Genomic DNA, 20602 nt, shown 5'->3' with positions numbered 1-20602 from the left:
AAGTATAAACATACAAATTATACTGTTAGAAAGCTAAGATTTTCCTTTTCACTTTTGTGCATAAAACCTTAAAATGTCTCAGTATCACTCAAAATAATGGAGCAAGTCACATACTGTATATAAACAATACGTTAATATACTGTAGATGTAAACAAATTGTAATATATATATATATATATATATATATATATATATATATATATATATATATATATATATATATATAAACTGTTGAATGCTTGCTTCTGATTGGTTGGGAGACGTTCTAAGTTGTGCAATTATTTTTCAGTAAACACACGACTATGAAGTAGTTCCAGGTCTTGACCGCATAACGGTTCCATATCACTACGCCAAATTACATCATTTATTTCAAAGAGCCGTACAGGCTCCCACAGCAAAATAACCAGTTAAAACAATTGGCTAAGTAATCTAAGAGAACGACAAACAATGTCTATAATATCCTCAATTTATTCCAATTTCAGTTGAAAGTGCCCTGGTGCTCCCGTTTTCTCACTCTTTCGCTCTCCTCTCACCCACACTTACACAAACACACAGAGACTCGAGTAGTGACAAGCAACTAACAGAGCCTTGATGTTAACGCACTCCCACGACTTGATCAATACAACCGTTTCTATGTTATACAAAATAAGTTTCTCAATGTATTTCGCCCTAATCGACCTCCCATGGTGGAAAGCACCCTTGCGCCCTCCTCTCTTTCACACATACACACACACACACTGACACACTCAAACAAGAAATAGGGCCTTCATGTCAGCACAACCCTTCAACTCAGTGGGGCCTTTAGCAGTTGTTTAGCAACGGAAAATCTATATACAAGAAAAGCAACACTCGCTGCTGTTGAGAAGTGTACTTAAACATACATCTTGGCCTCTTTGACACACAATACATTTTTTCTTATATGTCAAAATGTCAAATGTTAATATGAGTGGATTGTCTCTCTTCATGTGGAATGTGAATGGGTTGAGGCACCCCATAAAAAGAAGGAAGGTTATTTCTCTTCTTAAGCGTAAGAAATACGATATAGTGTTTTTTCAAGAAACACCTTTATCTACAGGAAGCTGAAAATTTTGGAAAGATATGGGGTGGGCATTTTGTTTATAGTGCAGATTCAAGTAAGAGTAGGGGAGTCATTACACTTATAAGTAAACATCTACAATTAAAATGTCTCAAACAGAGTAAAGATAAGTTAGGAAGAGTCATGATTGTTTTATCAAAGTCATATTTTGGCTAATATTTATGCACCTACACTGCAAAAAATTTCTTGGTCTTGTTTTCCTGTAAAATTATCTAAACACTCTTAAAACATGATTTATTTACTTGTAATACAAACTGGGTTAAGATATTAAGTCTTGTTTTAAGTTAAATCTGACAAAATTTGTGAACTTTAGACTCAAAACAAGAACAAAAACTACCAATGGCATAATCAAAATAAACTTGTTTTCCATTTTTATTAAGTTTATTTTGATTATACCATTGGTAGTATTATTCTTGTTTTCAGTCATATTTTTTCAGATTTATTGATGATCGGGGCTTTTTTACAGATCTTGAAGGGATGTTGCAAGCCACTGGCATCCCTCATGATATAATATTGGGAGGAGACTTTCATCACTTAATGGACTCAGTCCTTGATCATAGTGAAGCAAAAGGTTACAAGCCCCCTAGAGGATCATTGATGCTTCACAGGATGTGTACAAATCTTGGTCTTACAAATATTTGGAGCCTTTTGAACCCATCTGGTAGGGACTATACATTCTTTTCATCAGTCCATAAGATTTATTCTAGAATAGATTTATATATATATAAATCCCTCATTTCATCTGTCATTGATTACTCAATTGGAAACATTTTAGTCTCAGATCATGCCCTGGTGTGTTTATTGGTGTTGCCACATATGGAGAAAAGGAAATCATATAGTTGGCATTTTAATTTATCCCTCTTGCAAAATCCTGAATTCCAACAAATGCTAAAGGTTGAAATCAATGTCTATATGGAGGCCAACAGGTCCTCAGTGTCCTCTGTGGGCATGGTTTGGGAGGCACTTAAAGCAGTTCTTAGGGGCCGTAATATACATTATGCCCCTTTTCACAAAAAACCCAAAGCACAAGAACAAGTAAGGCCTTACCTACAGGCAAGGCTCCGTGGCCAGATGGCTTTCCCGCTGAATTTTTTAGATCTTATGATACAGAATTGGCTCCACCTTTGCTAGAAGTTTAAAAAGAATCATTAAAAATGGAAAGCTTCCGCCAGCCATGACACAAGCCACAATGATCCAAGCCAGTGTAAGAATTACCATCCAATTTCCCTGATCCAACTAGATGTTGAAATATTGTCAAAAATTCTGGCTAACCAATTGAGTAAAGTGATGACATCTCTGATACATATAGATCAGGTGGGGTTTATTCAGGGCCGTAGCTCTTCTGACAACATTATGTGTATCATCAATATCATGTGGTCAGTGGCGATTGATAAGACTCCGGTCGCTGCCATCTCACTTGATGGCGAAAAGGCGTTTGATATGGTAGAATGGGATAATCTTTTTAAGATTTTGGAAATGTGCGTGTTCGGGAATACTTTTATTGGATGGATTACTTTATAGACACCCGTTAGCTGCAGTACAAAAAAAATTAGTAATTTCAGATCATTTTTCTCTGGAAAGGGGCACCCGGCAGGGTTGCCCTCTTTCCCCATTATTGTTCTGTCTTACCCTGGAACCATTAGTAGCTGTGATAAGAAAGGAGGATGATTTTCCAGGGTTAATGGTGGGAGGTCTGGCACATAAACTTTTGCTTTATGCAGATTATATTTTATTATTCGTCTAGATTAGGATACAGAGTTAATTGGTCCAAATCCAAAGCTTTGGCTCTGACAGCATACTGCCTGGTATAGGCTTTTTAGCCGGATTTACATGAATTTTATTCCATAATTCAACTACCTGCTACAATCTCTCCCTACAGATGTCCCCCTCTCTTATTTCAAGCAATTTGATAGCATTGTGAAGTCTTTCATTTGGAATGTTAAACGTCCCATATTACATTTCAGTAAATTGCATAGGCCAATTGACAAAAGTGGGCCAGGCCTACTCAAGAAATGTGTTTTATTATTATGCATTCGTTCTCAGACATTTGGCTCATTGGTCGCTTCCACCTGACATTGTATCGAACAGGAAGTTCTTGCCCCTATTTCGCCATTGCAAAGCCTTTCTATCAAACTAACCGGAGATGTTAAGTTACACCCCGTTATCTCGCATTTGCACTCGTTATGGACAAAAGTGTCTAGAGTGTTTAATTCGGACATTTATTGAAATGTTGTCTTGAGCATATGGCTGAACCCAAAATTACGTAATAATAAGTCCCCTTTCTGCTGGAGATAGTGGATTGAGAGGGAGGTTAAAATGCTCGGTGACCTATATGAGAGTGGAGATCCTTTGAAAATGTGGTTCAACATTTTGGGATTCCCAGGTCTCAGTTCTTTAGGGATTTACAGCTGTGCCACCTGCTCTGTACTATTTTTGGGAGTAGCATACACCCCCCTAAAGTGGCAGATACTCTGGGAGTGGTGATTACTGCTTGTGATTACTGCTTGGTCACGAGGCATCAGTGGGACGGAGCTTCGGTTTCTCTCAAGAGATTATGGGAGGAAGATCTAAACTTGGTATTGGAGGATGGAGTATGGGCTAGGATTCTAAAAATCATCAAGTCCACATCTACAGATGCAAGGGTGTGACTTATGTAATTTAAGATTTTACATTGATTCTATTGACCATTTTGGAGTAGACGTCACGGTTATGTCACTGCAGTTGCAAAAGCATTGTCGTGGCAGAAAAACAGCCGATAGGCGAAATAAGGAAAAAATGTCTTGTTGTGCCATTGGATGTCAGAATAGAAATAAAACAAAAGATTCACTTTTTATAGAATACCTTCATCGAAGACAACCTTTGAAGCTAAACGCAGAAGTTTATGGTTGCAAGCCATTAAAAGGACAGAGGAAGTCATCCAGAATTCTCATCTCATAGCGACGCTGAGTTTTTTCCACAAGGTATACGAAGATGTCTGGCCACTGTAACTTTGGCCATTTAGATCCATCTAGTCCATCCTTGAGCCATTGTCCCGACAGTGAGAATGGGACAGGAAACCTCACCCCATTGCTAAGGGTTGGCTTATTTGTATAAGACATGGCAAGCCATTAAAATAACTGGTGAAGTCGTCTGGGTGATCCATATCACTATTGATTTTGGCGCTCACATCTAACAGTACTGCAGAACTGTCACTTTCTGCCAACAGTTAGGCTCCACCCACAAAAACCATCATTGCTGTTTACAAACACCAAATAGGTCTATTGGACATTTAAAATGTTTTAAAAGTGCAAAATAACTTTTTTCCCCCACATTATCAAGCAAAATAAAATATGTGACATAATATTTGCATCAGCCAAATAGTAGTTATTTGTTAAAATCGGTATCGGTCACAACATTTCATTTTGGTGCATCTCTAAATATAAATAAACCTATATAAATAAAATGTAAATGTGTATTATTTTGAATTAAGATTAAAGTAATGCAAAGTTCATGTAAAGTAAAGGAAGCAGACTGCAAAATGCCAACATTTGAATATTTCCTCATAATCTGAAGAATGGGAAACTCCTCTGTGTGAAGATTTTGTTGTGAAAGTTTGTCCACAACGGCATTTACTCAAAGAATACGTTATATTTGCTCAAGACGCATGTGTAAACCACAAGACAGCCAGTTGACAAACACAACTACCATAGTAACAATAGCTATGCAGGGTAAACCCTGAGGGCAGAGGGTGATCAACTAACATGCAACTGTAATTGCAAAGTGCATTATGTACTAACAGAACAGAAATTCTTCCTCCCATGGGGAAAAGCTATTTCTAATGTAAAATTATATCGGGGTGACCTATAAACAGGCTCAATGACTATATGAATCGTTTAGTTTCTGATACAGTGGAATGAATTCAAGTAGCTCAGATAAGCTGAATAATGGATCATTTAGCAAAGTGACCTAAAATGTACAATAGCGCAAACACAAGTTTGCAGTGCTATGAGGAAGTCCAAACTTTTTTCATCTGATCAAATACTGGAAACTTTGTAAAATGTTCCTTTTCAGTGGCATGTAAACAGTGTGAATAGGATGTCCTGTCCAACTCCTGACTCAGTTCTGGATGCCTGTTGACAAAAGTTCTCATCAGCCTGTTTATGACCGGGAATCTTTGGTGGGAGAATAGTTGGCTGACCAGTTCCTCTTTTTGTGACACAAACATAAACCAGCTTAAACAAACACTTCCTTAAGTGAGTTCACAGGCTTAGCATCATGGACAACACCATCAAATACATTTAAACGTTATTATTGACTCATCATTTACCATAAATAGAGAGGGGTCAGAAAGTCTGGGAATACAAAATCTGGGATATTTTTCATAAACATATAAACAAAAATGGAAATAAACATACTGTTTGAGGTTTAAAAGTGTCTCCAAATAGAACTGCAAAAAAAAAAAAAAAAGGTTGCCTGAACACTCCTCATCTGCCATTGGATATATTAAATAATTAACAATAACAATTTCTGTAAAGTTATTATGCAGAAATGATCATTTGTAACATTTGGCAAAAATGCAATGAAAAAAAGAATAGAAGCATTTTTATAGTGGTCTCAGACTCCCACTGTATATCATGCATTTAATACATAATGTTGCACAGCACACTATAAAAAAAAACAAAACCCCATTTGGATTCTAAAATAACATGCTAATATTTGTTCACATTCATTAGGTACATTTACACATTTGCTCAAATTTTTCAAGCAGAAAAAACATTTATCTTAGATTTAATTTCTGTAGATAATTTATTTATTTATTTTTTCCTCCTAAACTGATTCGCCCAAAATTTTGCATGCATCATATAAAGTCCCTCATGACAAAAAGTTCACAAAATACTTTTTATTTGTGCAATAGTTCAGAAGATATAGGTTGATGAACTGGACCACCGGCCAAGGCTAAAAAATGAATTGGCCTGTATCTTCTAAACGATTTTACAAATTTAGAATTCTTTTGATTTCTTTTTGTCATGAGGGGCACTCAATGATACATGTCAAATTAAATGGCGGACACAATGCCTATAAAATAACTAGAGTACTGTTCCTTCAAATTTGGCAATTATTGTAATTTTCTCAACTTTTCCAAACTGTTTGGACCCAGATACTTGCGCCTTGTGGCTTGTCTATTTGATGCTCTTTGGCTTTTTTGAGTGTTGAAACACTTTATACAAAAGCTACTTTGCACTTATTGCTTGTTTATGTTAAAATACATGTAAATTCACATTCAAATACATGTACATTCACAAGAATCTGTTAAGATACTATTCCCTGAAACTGATTACACAAAGTACATTGTGTGTCCTATTATAAAATATGGTATCTTGCAGCTAGTCAGGGGGAAAATATATTCAAACATGTTGCATAATACAATTCTCTCTGGAAAAGTCAATCATGTTCTGACACATTGAATCTTCTTACTCAGTGACACTGAATGTTTACATAGTTGGACGTGCGACCCACCCTCTCCAACTGTACCGGAATTTCCAATTCTTCCAGACTCATCAGACATTTCTTACATCTCACTTTCAAAACTGAAAATAGGGCAAATCAGTAACCTGTTTACCTCTCTTCAGATTTCCCCTATCTATCCTTTAATAGGTATGGTGTTTGCCATCCTTCAGCCCAGTAACTTCACTCAAGGGGTGTTTTGGGACACCATTCATAAAATATAAAGGCAACTATACTGTATATTTTCATGTATAAAAGCACATTAAAACATTTGTAAGACAAACAGTAAGCATAATATTATGAAGACCGCATGCATTTTTGTAAGAAAATATTTGGCCTTTATATTGTTGTTGGACTAAAGTCAAAATAAATTATTACAGTGTTACCTGGAGTGTATTTACTGTGTATTCAGTTAACAATTAATCTTTTTTCTGCCGACTATTAGAGTAATGTAAGAAGTATAAACCTGAAGAGATGTTTACATTTTACAAATCGTTTGTACTTCTAACCAATAAAAACTATAGCTGTCAATAGACTAAAATAAGGATGATCCATCTCATAATTTCTGATCAGTCTTTAGAAAGCAGCGAAAAAACATTATTACTGTCAACTTGAAACATACTTCATATCTTATTTGTAATCCATTGTAAAAAAAAACAACAAAAAAAGATTCCCTGGCTCCCCCTTTGTGGACCCCCCCTCCAGACCCCAGTTTGAAAATCCTTGTCTTAGTCATTGCACTTTTAAACAAGTCATGTCTATGAGATTCTGAAACAAGTCATCAATGTTCTCCAAGTTTCTAGGAGTGTACATTACATACGGTGGGGAATCCTGGTTCTCCATCCATGAATCACACAAATCAGCTGTGATGTACAGAGAATTCCAGAGTATGACTGGAATGTGGCTCTTCCCCTATCTGATTTGAATGGGTGCAGTAGCACTAAAGGTGGTGTAACAGTAGCTTAACATTTAAACAGGAGAGAATAGATTGAATTGATTGCATTCCTGGCATATTTACCTCAGGTATTTCTGTCTCTCGCACAAAAACCCGTTCAGACAAAATGTCACAACACAATATCATGTAATAAATATGTCAAAATACAAGAAATGTTACTCTGAGTAACAGTGAATTGCACATTTTAGAAGTATCATCCCTGACTCATTACATTTATGAAGTTCTTTTCTTTATGTGACACAAAAGCTGTTGTATACAAAAGATTTCTGAAACTCATTTCCCATTTTACATAATAGTCCCAAATTTAACCTGTATAGCTGAGCTCATTTAACTGAGCTCAATAAAGCTGCATTAGTCACTTATTATTATGGAAATCATTTATGCTATACTTTTGCTATACCTAAATAAACATATACATATAATTATGCTATACTTATTTCTGCTACACAACAAACTCTTTTACAGTCTACAGCTCATTTTCTGTGTATTTATTACATTGTGTATTTATTGTCCTACTTACTGTATCTATTGTTCTGATCTGTGTATTTATTGTCCTGCACTCTGTTGTGTATTGCACTTTATGTAGTCTTGCATAATGTTCTGTGTTGCCCCATGGTCCTGGAGTAACGACATTACGTTCCAATGTATATAAGCTATATAGAGGAATGACAATAAATCCCCACTTGACTTGACTTGACTAATTTCCCACTGACTGCTAGCACCTGTGTTTCTGCCCTAGAGTGGATACAATTATTAATCTTTTCATAATTTATTTTAATTCAGTTTGAGTGCAACAGATCTTAAAGTGATGGTGCATTCTGGTGCGTGTCTGCAACCTCAATAATGATAATTACAAAACTTTATAATTATTATTTTATGAATGATTAATCAATTAAGTTCAATAATTATACATTTATAATAGGCTATATAGTAAGATTGAAAGGAATGGGAGAGAAAGTAAGAAAGAAAGGAATTAAGGAAGAAAGCAAAAAGAACAAAGGAAGAAAGAAAGAAAGAAGAAAGGATAAAGAAATATAGAAAGAAAGAAAGGAAAAAGAAAGGAAGAAGGAAATAAGGAAGGAAGAAGAAAGAAAGATAGAAGGAAGAATGGAAGAAGAAAAAGAAAGAAGACAGACAGAAAGAAAAAAGAAAGGAAGAAGGAAGAAAGAAAAAGAAGGAAGAAAGAATAAAGAAAGAAGTAAGAAGAAGGTACGAAGAAAGAAAGAAGGAACAAAGGAAGGAAGGATAGATGGAGGAAGGAAGGTAGAAGAAAAAAGGAAGGAAGGAAGAAATATAGAAAGAAAGAAAGAAAGAAAGAAAGAAAGAAAGAAAGAAAGAAAGAAAGAAAGAAAGAAAAAGGAATGAAGAAAGAAAGAATGAATGAAATGTCTTGCTACTAATCCTAGATGTTCATCAATGAAAAGTAGAACGTGCAGTAACTAATATTGTCCAGAAGAGGGCGACAGAGTTTAATAAATAGAAGACTTTGGCGCGGCCAACATGTGGCCTTACAGTTTCTATGCACTTATTATGTGCACTTATAATGTGTTTCGAGATTATAATTGCACAACTGTCAATAGCCTGTTAAATAATATTTTTTTTTGACAGAAAAGAAAAACATAAATACACAGAATCAACTTTTAACAACCACTACCACCCCTACTCCTCCAAAATTCTTAGTCCTCAACCAAAACCCTTGGATCTTAACCCCCCATGGAGTCACACCCCAAAAAGCATGGGTTGTGACTCCATCCTCTGATTGGCATCGCCAGCTTGTGGGTCAGTCTTTAAGGCCAAGTCTATACAATCTAGAGGGGGTCCAATAGAATCTATGTTAAATCTTGAATTGCGTAAGGCGAACCTTTGCATCTCTAGATACAGACTTGACATTTTTTTAGAATCCAAGTCCACACTCCCTCCTCTATTACCAAGTTTAAATCTTTCTCTTCAGAGAAGTTAAAGCTCCATCCGCCAGACAGCGAATTAGTAGGGAGTAATACACTGATGCTTCATCATGACCTTTTCCAAAAGCAGTAATCACCACTCCCAGAGTATCTGCCACTTTAAGGGGGTGCATGCTACTCCCAAAAACAATATAGAGCATGTGGCACAGCTGTAAACATCTATAGAACTAATGTTTCAACACATTTTCAAATGATCTCAACACTCCACTCTCATACAGGTCGATGAGTGTAGTAACCCCCCTCTCAATTCATTCTGACCATCAGAAAGGGGACTTATCAATACATCATTTTGGGTTCAGCCATATGCTTGTGGCAACATTAAAATAAACGTCCGAATTAAACACTCTGGACACTTTTGTCCATACAGAGTGCAAATGCGAGATAAGGGGGTGTGACTTAAAGTCTCCAGTTAGTTTGATAGAAGGGCTTTGGAAATGGTGAAATAGGGGCAAGAACTTCCTGTTCAATAGAAAACCAGGGAGGGGCTCTTTCCGGTGGAAGCGACCAATGAGCCAAATGTCTGAGACCGAATGCATAATAATAAAACAAAATCTAGGGTAGGCCCAGTCCACCTTTGTCAATCGGCCTATGTAACTTAATGAAATGTAGTCTAGGATGCTTACATTCCAAATTAAGGACTTCACTATGCTATCAAATTGCTTGAAATAAGAGAGGGAGACATCTACAGGGAGAGATTGTAGCAGGTAGTTACATTTTGGAACACAATTCATTTTAATAACATTAACCTTCCCAATCATAGATGAATGTAATGAAGCTCATCTGTCCACATTGCTTGAATTTTTTTATTATTAAGGGATCCAAATTAATCTGAACTAAATAAGACAAATTTGCTGGGAAAAAAATACCCAAATTATGAATGCCCTGTTTGGGCCACTGGAAGGCCCCTTTCTGAAAAGCCGTTACTGGAGAGAGAGAAAGTAAGACAGAAAGGAACGAAGGAAGTAAGTAATAAAGAAAGAAAGAAAGAAAGAAAGAAAGAAAGAAAGAAAGAAAGAAAGAAAGAAAGAAAGAAAGAAAGAAAGACAGAAAGAAAGAAAGAAAGAAAGACATAAAGAAAGAAAGAAAAATAGAAGGAGAAAGCAAGCATGGAAGAAAAAAGGAAGGAGGAAGAAAAAAGAAAGAAAGAAGCAAGCATATAAGAAGGAAGGAAGGAAGGAAGGAAGAAGAAAGAAAGAAATAAAGAAAGAGAGAGAAAGAAAGAAAGAAAGAAATAAGGAAGAAAGAAAGAAAGTAAGGCAGAAAGAAAGAAGAAAGAAAGCATGGAAGAAAGAAAGGAGGAAGGAAGGATGGAAGGAAGGAGGAAGAATGAAAGAAATAAGGAAGGAAGGAAAAAGAAAGAAAGAAAGAAATAGAGAAGAAAGCAAGCATGGAAGAAAGAAAGGAGGAAGGAATTAAAAAAGAAAGAATGAAAGAAAAAAGGAACGAAGAAAGAAAGAAAGAAAGAATGAAATGTCTTGCTACTAATCGAAGATGTTCAATGAAAAGTAGAACGTGCAGTAACTAATATTGTCCAGAAGAGGGCGACAGAGTTTAATAAATAGAAGACTTATGGCGCGGCCAACATGTGGCCTTACAGTTTCTATGCACTTCACCTTCGATGATAATGACACAACTGTCAATAGCCTCTTAAATAAATCGCCTATATTGCCATTATGGACTCACATTTAACAGTTAATACAATCGAAACAGTAAACATACAGCTTCAACTTGTGTGCTGATTATTGTAAGAATAACAACTCTACTGGAAATAAAGATTGTACAAGACGTTTTGATTTAAAGCAAGATTCTCGAATCAGATCAGTGACATTATGAGTCATTAAAAGCGTATCAAATCAGTTTAGTTTATTTGGCAAATGTTGAACAACACAACGTAGATGCAATCACTAAATGCTATTTCAGTGGAAACTAATTCATAGAATCACATTATAGTGTTACAGGTAAAATCAGGTGTATATGGCCAGGCAAGCATATTGCACAAATATTTATAATTATTATATTCTTTTGTTAACAGTGTTTTAGTAGCGTTAGAGCACGTGTTTAATTTTGAACTAACAAAACAAAACGGTGTTGGTGACTATTACAACACGAGCCCTAATTAAAGACGATTAAGCATTAATTATTCAGCAATCTGTCCGTGTAAAGTTGCCAGAATCTATCAGTGGAGCTGTTCACCTCCTGTGGTGCTGAATCAAGAGCCAAACTGCGTGAAAACATCAAGTGATGCTGCATCATTCGTGACCTCCTGCTGCGACAGGACAGACAAAACAATCTCATTATTCCTCCATACAAAAGTCGTTCCTCTGAATGCGTGTGTCTGTGATGTGTCAATCCAGAGACAGAGGATAAAACCTGCAGATTACATTGAACACGATTTGAAGAGCCAATTAAAATTTAGTGTTTCTCTCACTCACTTTGTGTAATACTACTACTACTACTAATAATAATAATAACAATAACTGAAAGCAAGTGATATGATATAGGCCTATACAGTGATGCAAATTGCAGGTTGGTCTATATGGTTTAATTAGGAATAGGGTAAATGGGAAATTACATGAAGTGTATAGATATTTTAGGTGGTGTTTTTTACATTTTTAATCAATTTTTATTTTTTGGTGTGACGTTGAATTGTATGCTACTGTGGTGTGAAAATTATTTTTTTAAAAGCATAAATATGCTAAACAGTTTCTTAATGAACGAGGTAAACAGCATGTATAGGCCTATAGGCTTAATACACAAAAATAAAAAGAACACAAAATCAATTCGGTTTAGTTCAGATCATTTTGCAAATGCACAGCAACACAATGCAGATGTCTGAATAGTAACGTTAATGTTTTATTTCAACATCAAGATTTAAGGATAACATTTTTATGAATATTTTAATGTAAATATGCATAGGTATCTACTGGTCTCAATTTTTTTCTTATTAAATATTTTTATTAACAATTTTTAAAGTACCTCTTTTTTATGTTAAATAATAGGCAACTGCACAAATATTTCATGCAACCTCTTAATGAACCTGAGGTTAACAGCACACACACATATGCGCATGCGCGCTTTTAAAATATAGTTTGAGATGACGCGAATACACTGTAAAAGATGCCAGCAAGTGAGCTTGATCTAACCATTACAATTTATTTTGTTGGTGTAACCTACTGTATACAGGTTGATTCAGGGATGTTAATTCATATTTTTGAGTTGAATAAAACATGTTAATTTACCACATTTTTTAGGTTTGCTATTTTTTTTATATATATATATTATTATTTTCTAAGGATGGCAGCAAATATAAAAGTTTCTGTACAGATAACAATCACACTATATAGGTCTGTACTGTTAGCTAAATCCAAAGAAAATCAATTTTTCAAGTCCCTATAGTTTTAAAAAGTCAACCTTCAAGGATATCTGTGGGATACTTTCTTCTTGTAACTATTAGCCTATGTAGTATAAATTGTCCGCGCGTCCCCACTAACCGGTTCTCACGCTCATCTGTCGTACAGATGAGTGTTTTGGAAGAGAGCCATCTGAACAAGATAATGGGATCCTAAAAGGTTTGCAGTTTCAGCATCCACCCTTCCAGAGAATAAAGAAGATGCGATCTCTTATCAGCATCTCCAGCTTCACTGGGCGGAGAGGAGCGCTTATCTGGCAGCCTGGACTGACCCCAGCTCTCTCTGATGGCCCTCTGTCGGGAGATGATGCCCGAGCATGGGAAAAGAGAGCAAAAGATATTCCCTTCGTTAACTGAAACAGATGTGCTATCGCCGACACATTTGTTGGCTACGCAATTAGAATACAATGCATTGTATTGCACTCTTTTTGCACTGATGTTGTAAACGCAATGACGGATTAATGTGCATATTAATTGTTTTAGGCTATAAATGTGCATGTGGCAATAAAGTACTCAACATACAAACAAGTCGCTAAACTCCAACATTTATATTAACATATTGCCATTTCTATTCATGGAATACATTTGTATTTTTATATAATTACATCTTATATATTTTATTGTATATGTGATTACGTATTACAAATAAAATGCATATTTTATTATAGATTATGATTAAGTGGACAATTAAATGTATAAAAAGTTATAAAAATTTTAAAAAATATGCTTTTTCTCTTTGAATAAAATATGCATTCAAGTAAAATTAATATTGTAAAAAGGAGTCATATGACAAACTATTTTTCATATGAGAAAATGTTTCTTGCAAATATGGAGATTCTAGAAATCATTTGGTTAAAGTGATTAGATAAATTAATTTAAAATACAGAATAATTCATTCAGAAGTATTTAAAGTGCATCAGATGAACAAATCAGATGCAAGTTTGTGCAAAAATAGCATTTAAAAACAGGTTTTTACCCTTCGATCAAAATATTTTAAACAAAATAATATAAAGGTGTTTTTTTTAATCAAATAAATCAGCACAAGTAGCTGTAATAGTTCATCTACACAAATATGCAACAATTATATTCAATTATAATAAAAAAAAATAGACTACTTTCAAGATAATTTTTCCAACATGTACGTTTTTCCCATTTTCCTTATGTCTGTTGTAACAGTTTTGGCTTTGTTAGTATATTTACCATATGTGTACGATTCTTTAAGTGCAAATGGCGAAAAGCTTGAATTTGAGATCAAGTATTGAGATTAAACTTAATACAAATAATTGCATTTACTTCAATGAATATGTGTGGAATTTCTTAACAGGAAATTTGGGAATTCAGTGTGCAAGACAGCAAACGGGAAGGTTAAAGAGCACGTCGATCCCTTGAGACCCCATCATAAATAATAATCAGCTGCCCATTAGAAATCTGGATCTACTCATTAACGTTGGCCCCGCCTCCGTCACATGACTGTGAGCGCTGATTGGACAGTGTCCTACTGAAAAACAATGAAAGCGACCCAATGGATAAAACACGCGCTAGGCGCATCACTGTGACAGTGTATCGAGTATACTTTCATCTGACAGCACCCGAAATCTTTGGGTGAATCAGACGTGAAGATGCCACGTGGATTTTTAGTGAAACGGAGTAAACGAGGCTCACCAGCATCATACAAGGTGCGCGTTGAGGAAAAAGAGCTGCGCAAAGTGGACCAGTCTCCACAAACTCCAGATGGACCCACATGTGTCCTAGTTGAATGTCCAGATTTGGTGGAATCAGAACCTATTAGAGAAGCATGGACAGCTGGTATAACCTCCAAATATATCCAGCCACGTATACAAGAGGACAGTGGAGTTGTTGGCGAGAGCAGCGATTACGCACAGAGCTACTTCAACCAGCCAGATCAGAGCGCGTCATTTCCCGACTGCTACAGCCCGATCAAACCGGTCAGCCTCGAGCTCAAGCAGTCGTTTCTGGACCGGTGTCTGAGCTCACCCACCACGGCCGAGTCCTTTCCACTGCACCCCCCGGTGACCTCCGTCGAGCGTCTCCATATGAACCACGCAGACATGAAGTTTGGCACGCCAGTGTCCACTTCGTTGCCCACTTATCCGTCTTTTCATCAGTGCGTAAAGCGCGCATTCATGGAGTCCGAGCGCAAGACCAAACCGCCCGCGAAAAAGCCTAAAGTCTTCAGAAAACTCAACTTTGAAGACGAAGTCACCACCTCACCAGTCCTAGGACTTAAAATCAAGAAGGAAAGCCCCGAAACCAAGCTGGCACCATCAAGCCGAAAGAAGCCGTTGGGTGAGTTCATATGCCAGCTTTGTAAGGAAGAATACCCTGACCCGTTTTCCTTGGCGCAGCACAAGTGCTCCAGGATTGTGCGCGTTGAGTACCGCTGCCCGGAGTGCGATAAAGTTTTCAGCTGCCCCGCCAACCTCGCTTCGCATCGAAGATGGCACAAACCTCGCAGTTTAAGCAGTGGAGAAGCGCCAAATGGGAAGAAATCACAACTAGAAGTGCGTAACCACGAGAAAGCATCTGTGGAAGGGAAGGAGAACGCCAGTAAGGTCAGAGTAAACAATAAGCACCAGCTCGGTCCGGACAGCTCCCAACAACACCAATCAGCACCGGACAGCAACATGATGCACAGAGCATCCCAAGACCCTCCTCCTCTGGAGCAAAGGTATCCATCCACTGATAAGTGCTTTGATCTGCACAGTGACAGCTCCAGGTTGTTTGATCACTGTCCCGAAGAGCCCGAAAGGTCGACCACCCCCTATCTACCCTCACCAGGCACTAAAGAAGTGTATGAATGCCACTACTGCAGCAAGAAGTTCAGAAGACAAGCCTACCTGAGAAAACACCTGGCTGCACATGAGACGATCAAAGTATCCTCCTATAATAACCATCATATAGAGACTGGGCAGATCACCTTTCCATGCCACCTGTGTGGAGTGCACTTCCCCTCGGCTGATATAAGGAACAAACACAGACTTTGGCATAGTGTCAGAGACGATTTGTTACTCAGACCAGATCTGAGTCCAGGAGAACAACAGATCTTCTCATGCAAACACTGCCCGTCCACATTCTTCAGTTCTCCAGGTTTGACCAGACACATTAACAAGAGCCATCCACCAGAGAATAGACAGGTGATGCTCCTACAGATGGCTGTCAGACCGGGATGCTGATTTCAGTGTATAAACAAACAGTTTTGATTGTTTAATGGCTTGTTGTTCATATTATTGCTCATTAATCAACTATGTGCAGTATTTTTATGGGGGGATATTCAAAAGTTTTTTTAGTTTTTTTTTTGGCAACGGAGACAACAGTTTATGTATCCCTTGATAACCTAGGGTAACGCGTTATGTTTATCATTAGTAAGTCTTTAAACAATCTTAATATATCGGGTTTCCTCACCTTTTGTCCCATGCATCCATGAATTTTCCAGTTATTTTGTGATTGTAATAAAAAAATGTATTCACAGAGCACTTTCTATCTGAGAATAACTAGAACAACATATATAAAAATAGCAGCTTGAACTGTAACTTTTTAGGATTTTATTAATTTTACATGACTTCATCAGGCCTGGGAATCCCAATTTTAAAAATCCCTGATATTTCCAGGTTTTCTAAGACTGCGAGCAGGCTATTTATTTGCTTAATATTATATATATATATATATATATATGTATATATATATATATATATATATATATATATATATATATATATATATATATATATATATATATATATATATATATAATATTATATAATAATATTGTGAATCTTTATAAACCTCTATTTGAAATTAACTACTGATCTGTTGTTGATGCTATTAATGAAACTTATAAGGTGTTAGCCGTTAAAGGCACTTAACATATCATCCATTTGTCATGAGTTATGACTCAGAGCTCACAGTTGGTTAATCTATTAACATATGCTGTTATGATGGGGGAAACTGAATTAGTGTCTCATTGTACAAGTGGTTCCCATGGAAAGCTTGTTTTGTTAGGAGGTGCATTTAGTAATAGATTATGAATTAATGTACTGTATGTTTCATTACATTTTGATGCACAACAGTTACTGCAAAAAGAAAATGATTTTATTTCAAAACAATTAACTCCCAGAAAATGCCTAGCACACATCAAGACTTTTAGAGGCCTACATGTAGTAATACACCATAAGTGTCATATTTATATTTTCATATGTAATCTTGACATTTTAAACGATTATGCGGAAATATAAGTAAATAAATCTTATTGTCTTTTAATTAACTTTCAAATAAAGATCATGTTTTTATTTGCACACATCCACACTGAACAATTATTTAATTAAGGGCAATAAAATAATGGCAAGCTAGTGTTATAACTTCATCTGCATAATATGAATGTTTTGTAGCCAAATGTCTTGAAATTTCAAATTGTACAGTATATATACTGTGTGTGTGTGTGTGTGTATATATATATATATGTTCACTAACGTTTGAAACTTGATTTAAATGTTTCTCATGATCTTATAAATCTTGATCTGAAGGTGTGTGCTTAAATGTTTGAAATTAGTTTTGTAGACGGAAATATAATTGTGCCAACATGTTAATTTATTTCATTATAAAACTAACATTTTATTAAAAAAAATAAGTTTTTTGAAATTGATGACTTGGACCAAATAATTAAAAAAAGCAGCCAATAAGTGCCCAACATCACTCTGAGGGTGATACCTCAAGAAGTTGGTTGAGAAAATGTCAAGAGCACATGTCTTTGAAGATGCTAAAATATAACATAGTTTTGATTTATCTTGGATTTTGTTTAGTCACAACATAATTCCCATATTTCCATTAATGTTATTCCCCTAGTTTTGATGACTTTACTATTATTCTAAAATGTGAAGAAAAAAATATTCACCAAAGTGGCATTCAACTGATCACAAAGTATAGTCAGGACATCACTATTTGAAAAAAAATATATATTTTTTATAAAATCTAGGCAGGCCCCAGCAGCCATCACTCCAACAACTTATCCGTAATCATGCTAAATTCACAATTTGGTACTAGAAAATAATTTGCCATTATATCAAACACAGCTGAATGCTATTTGGTTTGTTAAATGATGCTTAACATTGTCTTTGTTTTTGAGTTGCCACAGTATACAATAGACTGGCCTTTCTTAAGGTCAATATTAGGTAAAAAATGGCAAAAAAGAGACAGCTTTCTCTAGAAACTCATAATTGTTTTGAGGAATGAAGGCTATACAATGCTTGAAATTGCCAAAAAACTGAAGATTTCATAAAAAGGTGTACACTAAAGTCTTCAAAGACAAAGAACAACGGTCTCTAACAAGGACAGAAAGAGATGTGGAAGGCCAGATGTACAACTAAACAAGAGGATAAGTACATCAGAGTCTCCAGATAGACATCCTCAGCTGACAGCTTCATTGAATTCTACTCGCTCAACACCAGTTTCATGTACAACAGTAAAGAGAAGACTCAGGGGTGCAGGCCTTATGGGAAGAATTGAAAAGAAAAAGCCACTTTTGAAACAGAAAAACAAAAAGAAAAGGTTAGAGTGGGCAAAGACATACACACAGACATAGACAAACAGACATTGGACAACAGATAATTGGAAAAGAGTGTTATGGATCTTAACCCCATTGAGCTTTTGTGGGATCAGTTAGACTGCAAGATGCGTGAGAAGGGCCTGATAAGACAATCACATCTATAGCAAGTGCTACAGGAAGTGTGGATAAACTGTCTGGATAAACTGACAGCTAGAATCCCGAGTGTCTGCAAAGCTGTCATTTTTTGATGAGAACTCTTTGAAGTAGTTTAACATAGTCAAATTGTAATAGTCATTTTTCACATTATTAATGTCCTGACTATACATTGTGATCAGTTGAATGCCACATTGGTGAATAAAAGTAACAATTTATTTTCATAAGGGCAAAATCTGTACATTATTCCAAACTTTTGGCCGCCAGTGTATTAAATTATTTAAGCAATATCACATGAGCAAGAGTGCGACATGGACCTACATCAGCACTGCTAATTTCTTAAGTGACAGATCAGAATCTGCCGTTGCTGGTTCAAACAAAATGATGTGTCCAAGCCCCTCAAAAACTTCCCTTTAGAAGTAGTATCACAGCTTGGGCTATTTCTAACAAGTTATTACACATTTTTGCTGAGAAAGCCCCTTATATAACAATAATTCAATATATAATGATTATACATATTTATATCAATATATAACTATACATAGTTATCTTTAAGTATTTAAAAATATATATATATATATATAATTTAATATACACACACAGACATACAAATATATATATATATATATACACATAAAAAAAAATATATATATATATATATATATATATATATATATATATATATATATATATACACAGTGGGTACGGAAAATATTCAGACCCCTTAAATTTTTCACTCTTTGTTATATTGCAGCCATTTGCTAAAATCATTTAAGTTCATTTTTTTCCCTCATTATTGTACACACAGCACCCCATATTGACAGAAAAACACAGAATTGTTGACATTTTTGCACATTTATTAAAAAAGAAAAACTGAAATATCACATGGTCCTAAGTATTCAGACCCTTTGCTGTGACATTCGTATATTTAACTGTGCTGTCCATTTCTTCTGATCATCCTTGAGATGGTTCTACACCTTCAATTGAGTCCAGCTGTGTTTGATTATACTGATTGGACTTGATTAGGAAAGCCGCACACCTGTCTATATAAGACCTTACAGCTCACAGTGCATGTCAGAGCAAATGAGAATCATGAGGTCAAAGGAGAACTGCCTGAAGAGCTCAGAGACAGAATTGTGGCAAGGCACAAATCTGGGCATGGTTACAAAAAAATTTCTGCTGCCCTTAAGGTTCATAGGAGCACAGTGGCCTCCATAATCCTTAAATGGAAGACGTTTGGGATGACCAGAACCCTTCCTAGAGCTGGCCGTCCGGCCAAACTGAGCTATCGGGGGAGAAGAGCCTTGGTGAGAGAGATAAAGAAGAACCCAAAGATCACTGTGGCTGAGCTCCAGAGATGCAGTCGGGAGATGGGAGAAAGTTGTAGTAAGTCAACCATCACTGCAGCCATCCACCAGTCGGGGCTTTATGGCAGAGTGGCCCGACGGAAGCCTCTCCTCAGTGCAAGACACATGAAAGCCCGCATGGAGTTTGCTAAAAAACACCTGAAGGACTCCAAGATGGTGATAAATAAGATTCTCTGGTCTGATGAGACCAAGATAGAACTTTTTGGCCTTAATTCTAAGCGGTATGTGTGGAGAAAACCAGGCTCATGGCTCATCACCTGTCCAATACAGTCTCAACAGTGAAGCATGGTGATGGCAGCATCATGCTGTGGGGGTGTTTTTCAGCTGCAGGGACAGGACGACTGGTTGCAATCGAGGGAAAGATGAATGTGGCCAAGTACAGGGATATCCTAGACGAAAACCTTCTCCAGAGTGCTCTGGACCTCAGACTGGGCCGAAGGTTCACCTTCCAACAAGACAATGACCCTAAGCACACCGCTAAAATAACGAAGGAGTGGCTTCACAACAACTCCGTGACTGTTCTTGAATGGCCCAGCCAGAGCCCTGACTTAAACCCAATTGAGCATCTCTGGAGAGACCTGAAAATGGCTGTCCACCAACGTTTACCATCCAAC

The 20602-nt window shown here is 36.3% G+C and overlaps 1 protein-coding gene across 1 annotated transcript; it reads left to right on the top strand.

The window, feature by feature from the left end:
- Positions 1–14527: 14527 nt before the first annotated feature.
- On the top strand, positions 14528–16102 carry LOC127662892 (insulinoma-associated protein 2-like). Its single transcript, XM_052154283.1, has one exon. It carries the CDS (start codon positions 14528–14530, stop codon positions 16100–16102), a length of 1575 nt encoding a protein of 524 aa, XP_052010243.1.
- The last annotated feature ends 4500 nt before the right edge of the window (positions 16103–20602 follow it).

The sequence above is a fragment of the Xyrauchen texanus genome, chromosome 22 (assembly GCF_025860055.1).
Source record: "Xyrauchen texanus isolate HMW12.3.18 chromosome 22, RBS_HiC_50CHRs, whole genome shotgun sequence".
NCBI classification, from domain to species: domain Eukaryota; kingdom Metazoa; phylum Chordata; class Actinopteri; order Cypriniformes; family Catostomidae; genus Xyrauchen; species Xyrauchen texanus.
Note: the sequence above shows the minus strand (reverse complement) of the source record. Positions and strands in the feature narration are given on the sequence as shown.

Excerpts from the sequence above, each read along its gene's own strand:
- LOC127662892 (XM_052154283.1), top strand. The coding sequence starts at position 14,528 with ATGCCACGTGGATTTTTAGTGAAACGGAGTAAACGAGGCTCACCAGCA.